The sequence below is a fragment of the Bos taurus genome, chromosome 18 (genome assembly GCF_002263795.3).
Source record: "Bos taurus isolate L1 Dominette 01449 registration number 42190680 breed Hereford chromosome 18, ARS-UCD2.0, whole genome shotgun sequence".
Lineage (NCBI taxonomy): Eukaryota > Metazoa > Chordata > Mammalia > Artiodactyla > Bovidae > Bos > Bos taurus.
The window spans coordinates 56,801,091-56,821,727 of record NC_037345.1 but is presented as its reverse complement, the minus strand read 5'-3'; the positions used below and the strand labels follow the sequence as shown (position 1 = coordinate 56,821,727).

Genomic DNA, 20,637 nt, shown 5'->3' with positions numbered 1-20,637 from the left:
TCCAAGCTCAATAATTAATATCCCCACCCCACCCCCGCCCTCCAGACGATGCTGACGCCCTTGAACTTATGGTGACCACAGACACAGGTCATGGAGGACCTGGGTAATTGCAAAGACAGTGCCTAGAAAGTACATGTGTGACTGTGCTCCTAACAAGCTCGTCACTCCCTCTGGCAGGCAGGGCCCTCCCTCAGTCCTATATCTGCTTTCCCCTCTCTTTGTGCTTCCTGGGGCTGTCGTGACCGTGAAATTAATTATTGCCTGCAGAGCGCTAGAACAGTGTCTGGCACACAGAAAGTGCTCAAAACTTGTCAGCTGTCAGGATAAACATGAGTGTGTCTTCTGCAGAGCATTTCATCAGCTGCATTTCAGCAGTTCTAATATATACCATTTTTTTAAGGCTATACCATTTTACCAACTGGCCAGTTAGCTCAGTTGGTCAGAGCGAGGTACTAAATCCAGGTTCGATCCTTTTTGAGCAGTCCAGGTGGTGCTAGCAGTAAAGAACCTGCCTGCCAATGCAGGAGGTGTAAGACATGTGGGTTCGATCCCTGGGTCAGGAAGACCCCCTGGAATAGGAAATGGCAACCCACTCCAGTATTCTTGCCTGGAGAATCCTATGGAGAGAAGAGCCTTGTGGGCTACAGTCCATGGGGTTGCAAAGAACTGGACATGACTGAGCAAATGTTTCAGTTACTATTACAGTCAGCTGGGCTCCATGAAGAATGAAAAGACATAGCCTGTAAAATAACAAGCACAATGTTTCTTACCACCACCTGCTTCTGCTGCTAAGTCGCTTCAGTTGTGTCCGACTCTGTGCGACCCCAGAGACGGCAGCCCACGAGGCTCCCCTGTCCCTGGGATTCTCCAGGCAAGAACACTGGAGGGGGTTGCCATTTCCTACTCCACCTACACCTACGCCACCAGGGAAGCCCAAACTCAGAACGTTACTTTATATTTATTGAAAGATCTCTTCTAGATGAATTTCACGCTTGCACAAAAAGGAAACTATAAGAGAAATTAAGTGTTTGTAGAATTTCTTCCTGATTGAGTGCTTCTTTTGTTGTTTGAAAATTTTCAGACACATTAAAAGTAGTCAAAATAGTGTAATGACCCTCGCATGTGCTGATCACTCAGCCTCAGCGATCTCGTTTCATCTGTATTCCTGTCCATTCTTCTCCAACCGGATAATTTGGAAGCAAATTCCAGATACACCATTTTATTACAAAAATTCCAACTTACATCTCTCAAAGGAAGAGCACCTTTAAAAATATGTAATAGCACCATCACACTTAAAAAGTAACGAAAAACTTCCTCAATATATACAAAATAAGTTCTGTCAGTGTTCACATTTCCAACTGTCTCCTAAATATTATAACATTTTTTTGAGGGGACTCAATTCTTCCGATGCAAAGAGCTGACTTATTGAAAAAGACCCTAATGCTGAAAAGGATTGAGGGCAAGAGGAGAAGGGAATGACAGAGGATGAGATGGCTGGATGGCATCATCAACTTAATGGACATGAGTTAGAGTAAACTCCAGGAGATAGTGAAGGACAGGAAAGCCTGGTGTGCTGCAGTCCATGGGGTCACAAAGAGTTGGACACAACTGAGCGGCTGAACAACAACCCTTATGGATCACCAGAATCAGTAATGTCCATATATTATAAACAACACCATCCTCTGTCTAGATTTGGTGAGGCAGTGTTTCTTTAAAAATGACCTGGGAAAACTAAAAAAACCCGTTGCTACCGGGCTCTTGAGGCAGCTTTGCAATTACGTACGCTGGCCCATTACTGATTTCTATTTCCAGGGCATTTCCAAACACGACTTGTTCATGACTGATCCCCCCACGCACACCCAGCTGGGTCCCGGGGGCTCAGAGTTGCCCTGCAGGACTTTCTTCCAGGCTTCAGACAGCCCTTCTGCAGGAGTTCGTGCCTTGCCAGGAGCGATCCTGTGGTGCCGGTCGTTGGAAGATGCCTCCCGGTTTCAGACAGGTCAAGATGTGAGGCAGTGTAATTCTTAGAATAGATCAAATACGATACCTTTCTGATGTTCTCCTTTATCAAAGTCAGTTCCTTTTCCCAAAGGGGAGCACTGCGGGCAGCTGGTAAGATGCTAATTGTTCTCACCAGGTTGCTCTCTGACTGGATTCAGGGACTGCTTCCTGCAGTGGTGAAATCCTGTATAATATATTCAAGTGGGTAGCTTTGTTCTACATAATTGATTTCCAGAAGTATTTCCCCCACTGCTATAGATGCTTCAACCTTTAAAAAAAAAAAAAAAAATCAGAGTGTCCCATGCAGTGATGGTGACATTCTCACGCAGTTCCATCCAGCACAAATTCAAGTTTTTCTCCCTGTCCCCGCCCCTACACCACCATCACAGCCACACCGTGGTTTGTTTTTCTTGGCCAGCTCGTGGGATCTTAGTTCCTCAACCAGGGATCGAGCCCTCAGCAGTCCTAACCACCGGCTTTCAGGGAACACCCCAGGGAACACCTGAACAAACATTTTTTTTTCCTCACCACGTGTTTTGCTCTTACAGATAGTGCTGCAAACAATCTCTTTGGGGATAAAGCTTTTTCTCCATATTTAGGGTTATTTCTTTGGTTTCCCAGAAAGTGAAAGAGGCTCATTCGTGTCCGACTCTTTAGTGGGTGGCCTTTCCCTTCTCCAGGGGATCTTCCCAACCCAGGGATAGAATCCAGGTCTCCCACATTGCAGGCGGATTCTTTATCAGCTGAGCCACAACGGAAGACCAACAATACTAGAGTGGGTAGCCTATCCCTTCTCCAGGGTATCTTCCCAACCCAGGAATTGAACCAGGGTCTCCTGCCTTGCAGGCAGAATCTTTACCAACTGAGCTATTAGGGAAGCCAGATTGCCCACAAAGATGAAAAGACCTAACCTTTGTTTTCCACAAGGATGGATGTACAACAGAGCAGGCCTCTCCTACCAGCTCTGGGTCTTCTAGTTTAAAAAATTTTCCCTGAGGGCTTGCTTCCCTGTTGGCTCAGTGGTTAAGAATCCACCTGCCAATGTAGGAGAAGTGGGCTTGATCCCTGGTCAATGAGGATCCCTCTAACTGCAACTAGAGAGAAGCCCTCGCAGCAACTAAGACCCAGCACAGGAAAAAATAAGTAAATAAAATTATTTTAAAAAAACCCTTTTTCCCTGGGTATTATTGGAATTTTTTAAGTTATTTATTTGCTTTAAATTAATTATTTGTTTGTTTTTGGTTGTGCTGGTTCTTTGTTTCGGCAAGCTGGCTTTCTCTAGTTGTGGTGAGCGGGCTTCTCTTTGCAGTGGCTTGCTTCTCTTGGTGCGGAGCACAGGCTCTAGGGCTTAAGGTTAAGCAGTTGCAGTACACGTGATCAGTTGCTTCATGGCACGTGGGATCCTCCTGGACCAGGGATCGAACCCGTGTCCCCTGCATTGGCAGGTGGATTCTTAACCACTGGACCACCAGGGAAGTCCCCGGAATTTTTTGATTTCTTGTGTGATACACTGTCTTCCTGTAAGGCTGGTTTACTCCCTAAATTCTCTCTTTGGGGAACTGTCTCTTTACGTATTTTGCCCACTTGCATCCTGGAATCTAACTGTTGTGTTCCCTTTTTCTGTCACTTTATAAGATTATTAACGTTATTTCTGTCACATGTTATTTCTGTACAATTTTTTTTCAAGTCTGTTTCTTCTCTTTGAATTTTAACATGAGCTGTTTTTTATACACAGAGCTTTTACATTTAAGGTTGTCAAATCTGTATCCCTAATATGAGGAGGGGAAAAGGAAAAAATCTACTGTAAGTATTTTTATCACAAAAGCATTATTTGCATACAGCACAATCCACGCTTTTAAATTCAGTTCTAGGGTTTTGACAAATGCATACGCTGTGTAACCACCAGCCCAGCCAAGACGCAGAATGGTTCCATCACCCCCAAAACCCCTTGCACCCTTTTTATACTTTAAGTATTTTAAAACCCAAGAAAGCGAAATGAATTGACCTGATGAATAGGCAAGTCTTATCTTCTAAACACATTATGTTTTTAGATATTGAACCAAGGACTCCCTTGGTGGCCAGTGGTTAAGAATCTGCCTACCAATGCAGAGGGACACGGGTTCGATCCCTGGTCTGGGAGGATTCCACACAGCATGGGACAACTAAACCCGTGCGCCCTAGGGCCCGTGCCTGTGCAGTGGAAGCAGCCCCTGCTTGCTGCAACTGGAGAAAGCTCAAGCAGCAGCAAAGGCCCAGCACAGCCAAAGATAAATGAGTAAAAGTTTAAAATACTGAACCCAAATCTAGAAGATCTTTAGTAGACGTCATAACAGTCATGGGTGCTATAGACACCATTACACAGGCCAGGAGGAGAAGAGAATGGAAAAGAGTTGGACACAACTCAGCGATTCAACCACCATCACCACCAATTATGTAATTATAGAAGATAGTACAAATGCATAGTTTTTCTCCTGTATTCTCTCAACTCACTTAAAAACAACTATATAAAGTGATACATATCTAATGTATTGTTGGCTTATCACATATAGAAATGTAGTATGAAGTAAAATGAAGTGAAAGTTGCTCAGTCGTGTCTGACTCTTTGCAACCCCATGGACTAATCCATGGAATTCTCCAGAACAGAATACTGGAGTGGGTAGCCTTTCCCTTCTCCAGGGGATCTTCCCAACCCAGGGATCAAACCCAGGTCTCCTGCATTGCAGGCGAATTCTTTACCAGCGGAGCCACATGGGAAACCCATGCTGCTGCTGCTAAGTCGCTTCAGTCGTGTCTGTCTCTGTGCGACCCCTGGGATTCTCCAGGCAAGAACACTGGAGTGAGTTGCCATTTCCTTCTTCAGTGCATAAATGTGAAAAGTGAAAGTGAAGTCACTCAGTCGTGTCCGACTCTATCTGCCTATAAAAACCAAAGGAGGCAAGTGGGGAAAAAGCGATATTGGACTGAGGAAATGATCACAGACTGTAAAATATTAATAACAATGTACTGTTGGGTTTGTAGCATTAATATGTAGAAGGGTAATTTCACAGAAAGAGAAAATGAGGAAATAGAGCTATATAGGAGTGACAATTCTATATCTCACTGAAATTAACCTAGTGTAAATCTGAACCTGCCGCTGATCAATTTAAATGTATATGGTAAGCCCCAGGCAACAAGTAAAAAAGAAGAATAAGAATACATAAAAAATTCTTACAATTCAATAACAAAAAGACAAATGGCCTAATTAAAAAAAATTTTTTTACTCTAGTATAGCTGATTTACAATGTTGTGCTAATTTCTGCTGAACAGCAAAGTGACTCAGTTATACACATATATGCATTCCTTTTTAACATATTCTTTTCCATTATGATTTATCCCAGAAGATTGAATGTAGTTCCCTATGTTATACAGTAGGACTTCATTGTTTATCTGTAACAGCCCACTTTTTTTTAATGGGAAAAGGACCTGAAAGACATCTCCAAAAGTAGATAACTTAGGTCCCAAAGTACATGAAAATATTAACATCATTGGCGTTGGTGTTTAGTTGCTAAGTCGTGTCCCACTCTTTTGTGACTCCACGGACTGTAGCCCGCCAGTTTCCTCTGCCCATGCGATTTCCCAGGCAAGAATACTGGAGTGGGTTGCCAATTTCTCCCCCAGGGGATCTTCTCCAGGGATTGAACCCGTGTCTCCTGTGTTGCAGGGGGATTCTTTACCACTGAGCCATCAGGTAACATCACTAGTCATTAGATAAATGCAAATCAAAACCACAATGGGGAAACCACTTCATACCATTAGGATGGCTAGAAGAAAAGGTCAGTTAGTAACAAGTGTCAGCAAGGTTATGGAAAAACTGAAACACTCATACACTGATGGTTGGAATGTAAACTGTAAAGTGGTGTAGCCACTGTAGAAAGCAGTTTGGCAGTTCCTCAGACAGTTAAATATAGAGGGACCATATGATCCAGAAATTCCCCTCCTAGGTACAAATCCTGAGAACCTGAGTGGCCCCGGTGGTGAAGAATCCGCCTGCCAATCCAGGAGAGAGAGTTTCAATCCCTGGGTTGGGAAGATCTCCTGGAGAAGGGAATGGCAACCCACTCCAGTATTCTTGCCTGGGAAAACCCATAGACAGAGGAGCCTGGTGGGCTATGGTCCAGGGGGGTCCCACAACAGTTGAACACGACTTCGCAACTCAGAACAACAGGCATAGATCCAAGACACATGAACACAAATGTTCACAGATCTTATAGACTTGTTATAGCAGTGTTATTCATAACAGCCCAAGAAAGGGAAGCAATCTAAAGGTCCATCAAATGAATAAACAAAATGTGATATGTGCATACAATCAAATGTCATTCAGCATAAAAAGGAATGAGGTACCCATACACACCTCTACCTGGATGAACCTAAAACATTTCGCTAAGTAAAAGAAGCCAGTCACAAACGACCACATATTTATATGATTCCACTCATATATATGGAAATATCCCCAAATGCAAATGTACAGAGATAGAAAATAGGTTAGTGGTTTCTTAGGGCTGGAAGAAGACAGGGAGATAGGGAGGTGACTGCTGAATGGTATAGGGCTTCTTTTTGGGATGGTGAAAAATCTTCTGGTTCACTGTGGTGATGGTTGTACATATCTCAGTATACTAAGAACCATCGAATTGTACACTTTAATTGTGTGAATTGTATGATATGTGAATCTCAATTTTGTTGTTCAGTCGCTAAGTCACGTCCCACTCTTTGCCACCCCATGGACTGTGGCACCCCAGGCTTCCCTATCCTTCACTACCTCCTGCAGCTTGCTCAGGTTCATGTCCATTGAGCCAATGATGCTACTTAACCATCTCATCCTCTACTGCCCCCTTCTCCTTTTGCTTTCAATCTTTCCCAGCATCAGGATCTTTAGCTGTTAAAATAATCCGAGTAGAAATTTGCTTGCAATTGTATTGAACCTATAAATTATTTGTGAGGTATTGACATCAGTATAATATTTAATCTCCTCAACCAAGAGCATAGCATGTCTTTGCTTTTATTCAATTCACGTTGGGGCCCTTTATTGGAGTTTAAGTGGTCTCCAGAGAATCTTACGTCTTCTTATTTATTAGTTCCTATGTGGCTTCTAGATTTCATTTAGACGGTGAATGGTATCTTTACACTGTATGTTTGTTTATTGTTGGTGTAAAGCAAAAGAATTGGTTTTTGTAGGTTAACCTTGTAACTGGAGATTTTGCGATATCTCTAATTATTTGTTCTCACAGTTTGTTCATTCCATTGGTCTTATTGGGTATATAATTATATCATGTTCAAATAATGACAGCTTTCTCTATTCCCTTTTAGTCTTTACACCTCTACTTTCTTTTTTTCTATTTGAATATAAATTTATATACTTCATTACGTATTGGTTTATTCAAGTTCTTTATTTTGTGTAATTTTTAGCATGTTATATTTTTCCTTTACTGACAGTCATAATCACTATTTCGCACCTTTTTGTATCTCGGCCCTGGCCCGTGGACTATTCACTATTCACAGACTATTCACAGACTATTCACTCTGACAGTCTGTGTTCTATCTGCAGCCTGCCTCCTATTTTTAAGTCTGTTTATGACTTTATTTTCGGCCGAGCCGGGTCTTTGTTGCTGCTGCGGGCTGTGCCTGGCTGTGGCGCGTGGTGGCTGCTCCTGCTGCGGTCTGCAGGTCCTCGTTGTGGAGGCTTCTCCTTGTGCGGAGTGCAGGCTCTGGGGACGTAGGTTTCACTAGTTGCAGGACCCGGGCTCCCTGCATCAGCAGGTGGATTCTTAACCACTGGACCGCCAGAGAAGTCTTAGCCTATTTTTTTATTCCTATTTGGCTTTGCCAAAAGTCAATTTATCTTAGTACCTTTTTCCAAAATTAAACTAGTTTTTGGTTTTGTTCATCTTCTTTTCTTCCCCCATTCATTTCATTGATATTTGCCCATATTTTTTTGTTGCATTTTCAAATGGTTTTTTAAAAATTAATTAATTTATTTTAATTGGAGACTAATTACTTTACAATTTGTAGTGGTTTTTGCCATACATTGACATGAATCAGCCATAGGTGTACATGTGTTCCCCATCCTGACCCTCCCTCCCACGTCCCCCTCCATCCCATCCCTCAGGGTTGTCCCAGTGCACCAGCCCTGAGTGCCCTGTCTCATGCATCGAACCTGGACTAGCGATCTATTTCACGTATGGTGATATACATGTTTCAATGCTATTCTCTCAAATCATCCCACCTTCGCCTTCTCCCACAGAGTCCAAAAGTCTGTTCTTTATATCTGTGTCTCTTTTGCTGTCTCACATATAGGGTCATTGTTACCATCTTTCTAAATTCCATATATATGCATTAACATATTGTATTGGTGTTTTTCTTCATGACTTACTTTACTCTGTATAATAGGCTAATTTTTGCCCATATTTTAAAAATCACTTCTTTTTTGCTTGTTTCTGTGGTTTTGATTCATGGCTTATTTATTTTCCCACTATTTGAATTAGATGTTTAACCCATTGCAGAAAAATATATCTATTGAATAAAGTTTTTTTCTTTTTTTTCTTGAATAAAGTTTTTATCAAATGCTTTTTATCCACCTGTAGAAATATGTTTTCCTTATTTATGCTGTTTTTGACATTTTTGTATTTACACCGTGTCACCTGGGCACAGGGAAGGATTTTTTAAATGAACCCCCAAAAGTACCAAACAAAAGCACTTGGAAATTTGACTGCACTAAGTTTAAGAACTTCTAATCAACAGACAACACCATCAAGAAACAAAAAGTACAAGTCACAGATCTGCAATGCAAAGTGAAAGTTGCTCTGTCAAGATGTTAGCCTTGGGAAGATCCAATAGTTTAAAAAAGCAATTGCCTTTCAGCAAAGAGAAATGTTGAATGGGGATAAGCCCAGCCAACAAAACACATGAAACTTTGTTGGTCTGTCAAAAAAAATCAATTCCATTGAGGCTTAATTTACATATAATAAAATTTCCCATTCATTTTTTTTTCTAAATATATGCATCCATGGGAAAATGAAACTGTTGTTCCGTCGTGTCCCACTCTTTGCAACCCCATGGACTATAGCCCGCCAGGCTCCTCTGTCCACGGAATTCTGGACTGGGTAGTCGTTCCCTTCTCCAGGGGATCTTCCCAACCCAGATATCAAACAGGGACCTCCTGCATTGTAGGCAGATTCTTCACCATCTGAGCCACTAGGGAGGTCCTGCAATGAATGCAAAACTGGCAAAGGATTAGTATGCAGAATATATAAAGACTACTAATTAGTAAGAAGAAAATACCACCATAAAAATTTTTCCAAGTGTATTTAAATTTTTGTCTTCAGGTTTTACTGAGATATAATTGACATACAGTACTGCATAAGTTTAAGGTGTACAGGGTAATGATTTGAGTTATATACATCATGAAATGACCACTACGATAAGTGCAGTGAACACCCATCATCTTGTATGGATAGAAAATTAAAGAAACAGAAAAAAATTCCCTTGTTAAGAGAACTCTGAGGATTTACTTTTTTAACAACTTTCATATAAAATACACAGCTGTGTTAATTATATTTATCATGTTGTACTCTTAAACAGTTGTTGTTTAGTGATTAAGTCACGTCCGATTCTCCTGTGACCACATGGACTATAGCCTGCCAAGCTCCTCTGTCCATGGGATTTCCCAGACAAAAATATTGGAGCTTGTTGCCACCATTTCCTTCTCCCAGGGATCTTCCAGACCCAGGAATTGAACCTGCATCTCCTAAATTGGCAGGCAGATTCTTTACCACTGAGCCACCAGGGAAGCTCCACTCTTGAATACAGTGATGGGTTAATAGGTGATCTTTTATGCCTCATATTTACATCTCTGTTGTTTTACATGTATCAGATATTACAAATTAGCCAAAGAGATTATTTTTAAGGCAGAGCTGGTGTTCCATTTCCTGTCATCTCCGTCCCCCGACTCCACCCCAGCTGTGGCTTCCTGCCCACAAGGTGGCCAGGAGTTGTCACTGCTCAAGATCAGAAACCAAAGCCTGGTTGTACTTGGAATCCGTGGAGAAATCCAGAGGGGAAGGTTGACTTGCCTTCCCAAGGAGATTTCCAAAACCCACGTTCACACTGCTGCCTGGCCCAGCTCACACAAACCACCCATACTTTGAAAAGAAGCACTTTGCTCCTAGAAATGATGAGGCTGGCACTTTAGGAGATGGGGGCTGGGGGCTGGGGCAGGAGAGAGGTTGTTCAAATGATGAACAGGGGGTAGCCCAGGAAAAACCCAAGGAAGCCAGAAAGGAGTCATGTTCACGGAGAACCACTGACAACAGAAAAGTAACTTAAAAGACGCCATCCCATGCTTCACACACTTCTCTCAACTGACCCTTAAAAGGAAGGATACACCTGACCTCACACAGTCTGCTAGAGAACATATAACCTGAATGTAATCATCATAAGAAAACATCAGGCAAATTCAAGTGAAGAACTTCTATTTTTTTTAAAAAGGGGGAGAGTTGTTCTTCCAAATTGTCAATATCATAAATATGGAAATGTCCCAGACACAAGGAGATGCAACAGCTAAAGGAAATACAGGTAATGCCAGGCCGGATCCTGAACTGCATGGGGAAAATGCTATGAAGGACAGCATCTGGGCCAACTGACTAAACCGGTAAACCACCAGTAGATTATACAAGTATCATGTAAATGTTACATTTACTGAGGTTGATTACGGCTGGGTCAGGCAAGGCAATATCTCTAATTCTGAAGAAATACACAGGGAGGTATTTAAGGATAAAGGCCGTGATGTGTGTAACTAACCCTTACGTGCTTCAGAAAACCTATGTATTTGGGGAAATTAAACCAGCTGGGACTAAAACTCTGCCATCTGTGGACACAGATGAAGCCAGCTGCAAAGTTAACAGGTAACATCTCTCCCAGAGATCTCTCCCACCACGAAGCTGTAGTGTTGTAACAACTCCCTCTGTGGATTACTAGGGCTTCCCTGGTGGCTCAGTGGTAAAGAATCCACCTGCCAAGCAGGAGATGTGAGTTCGATCCCTGGTTGGGGAAGATCCCCTGGAGGAGGAAATGGCAACCCACTCCAGTATTCTTGCCTGGAGAATCCCATGAACAGAGGAGATTGGCGGGCTACAGTCCATGGGGTTGGGAAGAGTTGGACACGACTGAGCAACTCAAACAACAGCAACAACAAAGGACTATTTTACTCACTGAGAAACGTAGTTCTCAAAAATCCTAAGCTTTTGGAACCTTTGCTATTTGAAAGTATCTCCGTAAGAATTAAACAGGGAGTTTCCGGGCGGTCCAGTGGTTAGGACCTGGCGCTTTCACCAAGTGGCCTACATTGGATCCCTGGTTGAGGAGCTAGGATCCTGCAAACTGTGCTGCATGGCAAAAAGAAAAAAAAAAAAGTTAAACATCCTACTCTTGCCTGGAAGATGTAAGTCAGTTTGACACAGACAAGAAGCCTCCATTTCCAGCCCTGACACAGAGCTTTAGATAGAGTTTCCAGACACCACATGCCACATTTGTCTTAATTTTGTAGTTTCCAAGGAAACAGGACCCTGAGACCACTTTGCAGTCCAGACCTGATGTTGACTCATTTATACAAACTTCTGCTTTGCTCCCGAGCTATTAAAACACAGCTTCACTTAAATTTCACTCAAATTCCTCAGTTCAGTTCAGCTGCTCAGTCATGTCTGACTCTTTGCGACCCCATGGACTGCAGCACGCCAGGCTTCCCTGTCCTCCACCAACTCCCAGAGCTTGCTCAAACTCATGTCCATTGAGTCGGTGATGCCATCCAACCATCTCATCCTCTATCATCCCCTTCTCCTCCTGCCTTCAATCTTTCCCAGCATCAGCATCTTTTCCAATGAGTCAGTTCTTTGAATCAAGTGGCCAAAATTTTGGAGTTTCAGCTTCAGTATCAGTCCTTCCAATGAATATTCAGGACTGATTTCCTTTAGGATGGACTGGTTGGATCTCCTTGCAGTCCAAGGGAGTCTTATCCAACATCACAGTTCAAAACCATCAATTCTTCGGTGCTCAGCTTTCTTTATAGTCCAACTCTCACATCCATACACAACTACTGGAAAAAACATAGCTTTGACTAGATGGACCTTTGTTGACAAAGTGATGTCTCTGCTTTTTAATATGCTATCTAGATTGGTCATAGCTTTTCTTCCAAGGAGCAGTTGTCTTTTAATTTCATGGCTGCAGTCACCATCTGCAGTGATTTTGGAGCCCAAAAAAACAAAGCCTCTCACTGTTTCCATTGTTTCCCCATCTATTTGCCATGAAGTGATGGAACAGATGCCATGATATTAGTTTTCTGAATGTTGAGTTTTAAGCCAAATTTCTCTCCTCCCCCAAATTCTATAGCTCGATCACAGCCCCTTCTCTGGGATGTGGTCTTCATTGCATGGATCCTTTACCATCTGAGCCACCAGGGAAGCCCAGGAACACTGGAGTGTGTAGCCTATCCCTTCTCCGGGGGATCTTCACAACCCAGGAATCGAACCGGGGTCTCTAGCATTGCAGGTGGATTCTTTACCAGCTGAGCTACCAGGGAATCCCTTCTTTCATCACAGCGAATTGGTAAACCTGACTTTGGTTTGTCCCTGGTGATCAGGTTAGGATGGAAGGATGAGTGATGAGTGGATGGATGGAATGGATAGATGGATAGAGTGAAAACAGAAAAAACCTCATTTAAAATGAATTCAGTAAACCCTGATGAGCAAGCTTTCATGCACATATTACACATGGTAGCCTGCGTGTGTATGTGTGTGTGTTTTAGTAAGTCAGTTGTGTCGGACTCATTGTGATCCCATGGACTATAGCCTGCCCCGTAGCCTGCATAACCAGAGGGAAAAAGAAAGATAAAAATTATTTTAACAAGGTCTATTTACATAAAATTATTTGTATAAAATTCTCTCAGTCTCAGCTTATTTTTAATTTATTTACGTGGCTGTGCCAGTCTCAGTCACGGCACATGGGATGCGCAGTCTTCATTGCAGCATGCAGGATCTAGTACCCTGACCAGGGATTGAACCCAGACCCCCTGCATTGGGAGCACAGTCTTAGCCACTAGGCCACCAGGTAAGCCCCTCAACTTCTTTTTTATGATGATTAAGAATATTAGATTTTTCCTCCTGGGACAGGAGAGAGGACATGTTTTCACATGAGAATTTCATCTCCTGATTTTAAGAAGAGGGAAGAGGGTCCCTCCTTGCCCTAGGAACAATGCACTGACCCCTGTTTGCAGTCAACAAGAAACCACTACCACCCCAAACTCCTGTTCTTCTCCAGTGAACTTTTATTCAAAACAATCCTTCCAAAGAGACGTAGAGAACAGATTTATGAACCTGGGAGAGGGGAGGAGAGGGTGAGATGTATGGAAAGGGTAAACTTTGGAAACTTACATTGCCATGTGTAAAATAGATAGCCAATGGGAATTTGCTGTATGACCCAGGGAGCTCAAACAGGGGCTCTATATCAACCTAGAGGGGTGTGATAGGGAGGGAGGTGGGAGGGGGGTTCAAAAGGGAGGAGATATATATATATATATACCTAAGGCTGATTCATGCTGAGGTTTGACAGAAAACAACAAAATTCTGTAAAGCAATTATCCTTCAATTAAAAAATAAATAAATTTTAAAAAATCCTCCCCCGTTTTCTCTTGAACCCTAATAAAAGCTGACCGGTTCGTCACCTCTTCAGACTTGTTCACCCCAGCTTTCTTGTTTCAAATTGCAATTTTTCTGCTATTCCCACATAAACTCATTTTGCTGGCAAAATAATTGGCTATTTTATGTTTTCAGGTTGAAAATAGATTGATGATGATAAAGCTAAAGCAATGGGATGAACTGTTAATAAATACATCTGGATAAACGGTGTACACAAAGACAAAATACTATCTGTGTTTGTGCAGATTATTTGTAAGTCTGAAACTATTTCCAAATAAAAAGCTTTGATTCTTTTAAAACAGGCTAAAGTCGTTTGGACTAGTGTTTATCATATCTTTAGCAGGCAAAGGAAGAATTTTTATGTTGTGTCTTATATTGTAATTCAGTACAAACTCAAGAACTCAAATTTTGAGAACTATTTCTTTCCATTTTCTCTGCATTTTGATATTTTCTACGAATTGATTTCACTTTTTAAAGAATGGTAATGATACACCGGTGGAAATTCATCCGTATTTTGAAAAAAAAACTCTCGAGGGAAAGATCTTAGAGCCCACTACATTCTAAGGCTAATGGAATGCTGCTGCTGCTGCTGCTGCTGCTGCTAAGTCGCTTCAGTCGTGTCCGACTCTGTGCGACCCCATAGACGGCAGCCCACCAGGCTCTGCCGTCCCTAGGATTCTTCAGGCAAGAATACTGGAGTGGGTTGCCATTTCCTTCTCCAGTCACTAGCAGTCTGTTACACTCTGCCAATTCTGGTTTTCCTACCGGTTGACTCGGGACCAGACTACATTTCCCAAACTACCTCGCGGCGAGGTCCAGTGGCTGGGGAGTCGGGATCTGAGCTCTGATTGGAGACTGGGTGTGGTCCTCCAGCTTGCAGGGAACGTAGGCAGTCTTCACATTGGAGGAGGGGAAGGAGCTTGCCAGAGGCTCCGCATGAAGCTCCTGATGGCTTCTAGGAATGTGGTTCTGGGCAGGCCTGCCGCTCAGCCTGCTGGGATTTGTAGTCCTGCCAGGCCCGTGCAGGCCTGGTTCTTTTGCTTCACGATGGGGCATCTCAGGTTTGCGCCCTTCCTCCACCACTTCTCTGGAACCCCTTAACTCATCAATCCCAACCACCTGCTGGGCCGTCTCTGGTCCATGGCTTCAAGCTCTCAAACCGCAGGTGTTCCACGGTGAGCCAGGGAGACGGCATTGGCAGACTCTGGGCTCTTGAGAGGCCTGGGAGGGCTTCTTGGAGGAGGTGGCAGGGTTCCCCTATGCAGAGCTGAGTCCAGAATCAGCCCAGAATGCAACATACAGGTTAGCTGATCTGATGAATAAATAGTCCTTGAAATGCCATCCATTCCCAAACTCAGCCATCTCTGTGTACACAACTCTTTGTCTCTGGACTGATATGACAGACACTGACCAAACAAGGGCACCTAGAATGATGGAAGGTGCGATGAGGAAAGCCCCTGATCCACTGGGAGCCCAGGAGAGGCGCCTGACTGAGGCCTGCAGGACACCAAGGAGGAAGAGAAACAGTAAGAAAGTCATCTCAGGGTTCCCACCATAGCATCACACAGGCATCTTCCTTCATTCAAAGAACCCTCATGCCTGGGATGCTGGGAATAGGGAGTTAGTTATACCAGCTCTGCCCCACAGGGGTCCCCAGTATGGCTGATTAGGGCTCTGTCAAGAGAGGAGTCAGCCGTTCTGGAACACCTAAGGCAGTACTTAACGCTTCTGGGAAGGGATGCTGGGGGGGGCGGTGACTCATTAGCCAATTCTTGGAAGGACCTTTGCATATGCAGAGACAGTGTCTGGAGAGAGCAAGCAGAGGTGAAGGTGAGATTGAAATAGCCAACTGAGGATCAGAGCCCATGCTGCAAAGACCCCTCTGTGTCTGGAATAGCCAACTGAGGATCAGAACCCATGCTGCAAAGACCCCTCTGTGTCTGGCACTATTCTAGGGTATAGATCTTATTACCCCCATTGTACAGATGGGGACACTGAGGAACAGCAAAGTTATGTCTCACTCAAGTTACCCAGTAGCTAAGTGGCCAAGGAAGGATTAGAACCTGGGCCATCTGGCTCCAGAATCTAGGCAGGTAACCACTGAACTGTCCCATCCACTGACTTCCCAGAATGTCAGGTCCGTGAGAGTGGAGCTCTCCCAGGTAACAGCAGATACTCATCGTCGTCTGCCTCATCTGCCCTTTGAGATGCCCTTATGTGTTCTAGAAGACATCCTGCTGCCCTACTGCGACCCTGGGAAACAAGCTTAGAGGGGGATGAATTTGGGTCAAAGTCTTCAGTCTCCTGATGGAAGTCTTCCTGACCGGAAGCCACCCCCGCTTCTGTGACTCCTATAGGGACGGTGGGGCTGGGAAATGACTCTTAAAGGGAGTGGGTGGCTTGTGCTCCCTCCCCCAACTTCTGGAGATGACACAGTGGCTCGTTCCTCCCACTGGAGGAGCCAACGGTGACACTTTAGGCGGGAGGTGCCATGGCTGACAAAAGGGAAGGGACACAGACATAAGGACAGACAGGGTCACATTCTGATTCCTGGGCTCCATGATGGTATAAGGGTCAGAATACCATGATGCCTGTATGTGGGGAGACACTGGGTGGGTGTTTCCAAAAGAGTTCTTGCTCCAAAGAGTGCTGTCCAGAGTGCTGAGGCCCAGGCTGGGCCTGGGTGTCCTCACTGCCCCAGGGGATTAAGGTATGAAAAATGGCCGGGGAAGAAAATGTAATTGTGCCTTATGCGCCACCCTTTCCCAAATGCTCACTTTCCTGGGCTCATATGAACATCCTACGAGCCATACAAGGTAGGGGTAATAGTGCCTGTGTTCAGATGAGGAAACTGAGGCTCATAGCGGGGAGGGATTAGCTCATGGCCTCAAAGTCAAGGAGTGGAGGGATCGGTTGGGAGGGAGCCTGAGCTTCCAGGCTGGGTAGGTCCTTATGCTTGTGTCTAAACACAGGCCCCGGAGTTGGGGGAAGGGGAAGGGGGTAGGGCAGTGCCTGACTTTACATGACATTATGGGTACCATCTGATGAGTCAGGTTTGAGACCCACTTAAAAAAAAGAAAAAAAAAAGTTAAACGGGAGTCTTTCCCGCAGGACTTCCCAGATCTCTTTGAACAGGGCCAAGGCCAAGGCCTGGGACAATGATTGACAGGCTCTGGGTCCCAAAGACCTTGAGTAGGGGGCACAATGCAGGCAGAGGTGTCAGCCGCGTGTGCATTCGTGGACTCCAGACATCTGTGCGCAGGAGAAGATGACCATGTGTACGTATGCACATGTGTTCTCTATCACTCTGATCTGGGGCTCGAATAATACCTGTAAGAGGGGGACAGGCCTTGCCCCTCAAAAAGATAAAAGGCCAAAAGCGCCTCCACTGCCTACTCAAGTGAGATTCCACAACGTTTTATTGGCGCGGGACCTAGCCTCGTGCCCACCGCCTCCGGGAAAGACAGGCAAGGAAGGGGTCCCGGCCCCGCAGGAGTCCCCCAGGGATCGGCCAGCCAGGGAAAACACATTTCCATCCGCGGGCGAGGAAGGAAGGAAGGAACGGTGTCTTTGCTGGTGGCATAGCCCAGGCACAAGGCGGGTGGTGGGGCGGAGTGGAGGGTGGGGGGAGCCGGCCCCGCTAATAGGGGAACTCGCAGACGTAGTAGAGGCGCCGATCGCAGTCGTGGTCCCACCAGGAGCCATCGTCCGAGGCCTGAGCCACGCAGTTCTCGAGCACGCCGCCGTTGGGCTGGTTGGGGCTGAGCGGGTGCGGCGCGGCGCTGGGCCGGGCGCCGGGCTCAGGGCTGGGGGCGCGGTGCCAGGCGAAGAAGGATACGCGCTGGCCGTTCTCGAAGAGGTACAGGCCCTCGGCGCGCCGGTCGTGCACGCCCAGCCACACCGGCCAGTTGTACGGGGCGAGCGCCGCGCGCAGGTAGCGGGTGAGCGTCTCCATCTGCCGACTGTCAGCTGGCTGAGCCAGGCTCCCGCCCCGCGCCACGCACCGCGCCTGCGCCGCCGCCTGAGCCTCGAAGTCGCGCGAGAGCAGGAAGCACTTGTGTCCAAGACGCGCCCCCTTCAGGCAGCCTGCGGGCGGGACGGGGCGGGGCCGAGCGGAGGCGGGGTTAGTGCCTCGGGGGCGGGTCGAGGGCGGGACCAGAGTCACCCGGAGCCAGTGACAGAGCCGCCAGGGGGCGTGGCCAGGACGTGGGGGCGGGACCGTAGGGGGCGTGGTACGGCCGGAGCAGGGTCGGCTCACTAGCACGGTTGGGACCATGTTCACCCTCCCCATCAGCCAGCACACCCCAAATCCTCGAGGGCCGCTCTCCCCTCGCCCCTAACACCTAGGGTCCTCAAGTCTCAGACACCCTTCGGGGCTCCCCTCTCCCCACCGGTCCGCGGCCTGACCTGGATCGTCCCTCCTTCCCCGCCCGGCGGGATGCGACTCACCCTCTAAGCGGCCATGCTCGCGCTCGGCGCGGCTCTGCGCCTCCTGCAGGGCTTGCACGGCGTCGCGGGTGTCGCCCGCCACTTCCCTCAGCTGCCGCAGCCCCCGAGTAAGCTCGGCCACGCGGGTGTCCAGCGCGTGCAGACGGACGTGCACCTGGTGCAGGCCTGCGTCCAGGCCGGCCAGGCGACCCACTGCGGGTGGACAGGGCGCACGCTGGACGGGGACCCTGGGGGCGGAGCCAGGGTACTGGAGGACGTGGGGGGGACCCGGGACCTACGGCTTCTGGGGCGGAGTTGGGGTGAGGGGTGGGGGCCCTCAAGATTTCTGGAAGGTAGGGGCCGGTGGCCACCCCGGTCTCTTGAAAGGCAAAGCCGGGGACCCGGAGCTCCTGGGTGTGAGGGCTCCGAGCTGGGCGGTGGGCAACTGAAAAATCCTGGGGCAGGGAAAGGACGGTTCTTTTTTGTGAAAATGACCACGGAGGCCGGGGTTGGGGGTCGCAGGGCGGAGCTAAGGATTACTTACGGATATAAGTGATGGCGTCCTCCGGGGTGGGAGAGGGGCTGGGGCTGACGCCGGGGGTCGGTGTGGGTTCCTCCTCGCCTTCCTCCCCCTGCCCGTTCTCCTCGGTCGCCCAGGCCCCCCTGCCTTCAGAGTTTCCCTCGGGATTTTGATCTCCCCTCCTAGCAGGCAGCCCCAGCGCTTCCTGTAAATGCTAAGGCAAGGAGGGTGATCAGGGCCAGGCTGGCAGCTACATTCAGACTCCCCAGACGCCCCTTTCCAGCTGTCAGCTGGCTGTCTGCCCTCTTCTCTGAACCCATCACCTTCATCCTCCGAGCCTATCCCATCCCTCCCGTTGCCCATTCTTCTAACCCTGGAATACACCCCTCCCAAGCCCACAGTCGCCCACCCGGGTCCCGCCACTAGAGTCCCAGCAGTCTCCAACTCACCTTCAGCATCAGGGCTTCCCTCTCCCGCTCCTCCTCCTGGGCGCCACCCCAGCCCCCCTCCCACTCCCTCTCAGCTCCCCGAGCCCCATGACTGAAGCCCAGGAGCTGGGGTACCACCAGCGCGCCAAGGAGCCAGGCGGCCTGCATCAGGCTGGTCTCGGAGCACCCAAGGCTGCAGAAGGGTGTGTTTTGGAGGAGAAGGATGTTTCTGGGGACCCGGAGTGTGTGCTGATCACCAGCCCCCTGGTTCGCGCCTCTCCCAGCTTCTCTCTGGTCCCTCTCCTCCCAACTCTTGTCTCGGTCCGTTGGTCTCTGCTCCTCTGTGTGTGTCTCTCCCCGCCTCTCTTGGCTCCCCGGAGGCCCTGCCTCTGTGGCCGGAAACCTCCAGCGTTCCAAAGCTTGGATCCCGCCTTGGGTCTCCACACACGCCCTCCTCTTCCCACTTTCCAGAGCTTGCTTCCGTCCTGTCCTGCTCTTCCCTTCTGCCTCGGCCAGAAGCTCCAGAAGGTCAGGAGGATGGAGCCAGCTCCCCAAGGGATCCTGGGGGCTCAGCCTCTGCCCAGGAACCTCCTTGGGGAGTTGCCAGGGCTTGGCCTTGCTTCCCTCTCCTCTCCCTGGCCACGCCTCAGGTCAGGGGAGACCTCAAGGTCTTGCTAAGGTTGTTATTATCCTGTGGCCACCGTTGCCCACACACCCTGTGGAATGAAGCTCTCACAGCATTCTCAGGCTCTAGAGCACCTCCTGCCCCCCAGATCTCCCATCCTGCCCTCCAGACCCTTGCTCCAGATCCAGATGAGCATCTGTGCCTGTCTGTGGGGATCCGTGCAAAGAGCACGCGTGTGGCTTGTGTGCAGCCCCCAGAAAGGTAGGGCTCTTGGATCCATCTGCCATGCTTTCCTGGAAGCCTCCTGCAGTCTGGGTCCTGGTTGGGGGTAACATGGGGGATTCCAGCTGTTCACAGACCCCGCAGACAGCCCCATCTGGGTGAGGGGCTGGGGCAGAGGGGAGGGTGGAGGTTGGGTGGGGTCCGAGAAGCTTTCTCCAGGAGGTGGAGTAAGCAGCTGCTGGGCTGGGTGCACAGAGAGCTCTGAGCGTTGAGAGCTACTTCATCTCCTGCCTGGACCACTGCAGTCCTCTCCTCCTGCCTCTCCCCTCCTTCCTCCCGAGCCCCTCCAATCCACGCAGCCTGCCGCAGCCAGAGCAATGCTTCCAAACCGTAAATCAGATCACATCACTCCCCACTCCCCTGCTCCCCCTCAGCTTCCCATCATGTGCGGGAGTGAAGCCAAACCCTGGCCTCAGCACAGGCCTGGCCTGCCCAGCCTGGGGGTGGGCAGGGAAGGGTGGATCCTTTGCACCTCTGCAAACTCATCACCCCCACTCCCTTCACCGCCCCCCTCCAAGCTCCAGCCACACTGATCTCTTCACTACTTCCTGAATGCTAAGCTCCTTCCCGCTTCAGAGCTTTTGCGCCAGCCTTTTCCTCCTTCTAGAAGGCTCTTCCCCCCAGCTCCTTCTC

The 20,637-nt window shown here is 47.7% G+C and overlaps 1 protein-coding gene across 1 annotated transcript; it reads right to left on the bottom strand.

Moving 5' to 3' along the window:
* Nucleotides 1-17,122: 17,122 nt before the first annotated feature.
* Nucleotides 17,123-19,426, bottom strand: CLEC11A (C-type lectin domain containing 11A). Its single transcript, NM_001098054.1, has 4 exons — nt 19,119-19,426; nt 18,694-18,883; nt 18,171-18,362; nt 17,123-17,807 (listed from the first exon to the last, which is right to left on the bottom strand). Exons 1-4 carry the CDS (start codon nt 19,263-19,265, stop codon nt 17,362-17,364), a joined length of 975 nt encoding a protein of 324 aa, NP_001091523.1. The 5' UTR covers nt 19,266-19,426; the 3' UTR covers nt 17,123-17,361.
* Nucleotides 19,427-20,637: the final 1,211 nt, after the last annotated feature.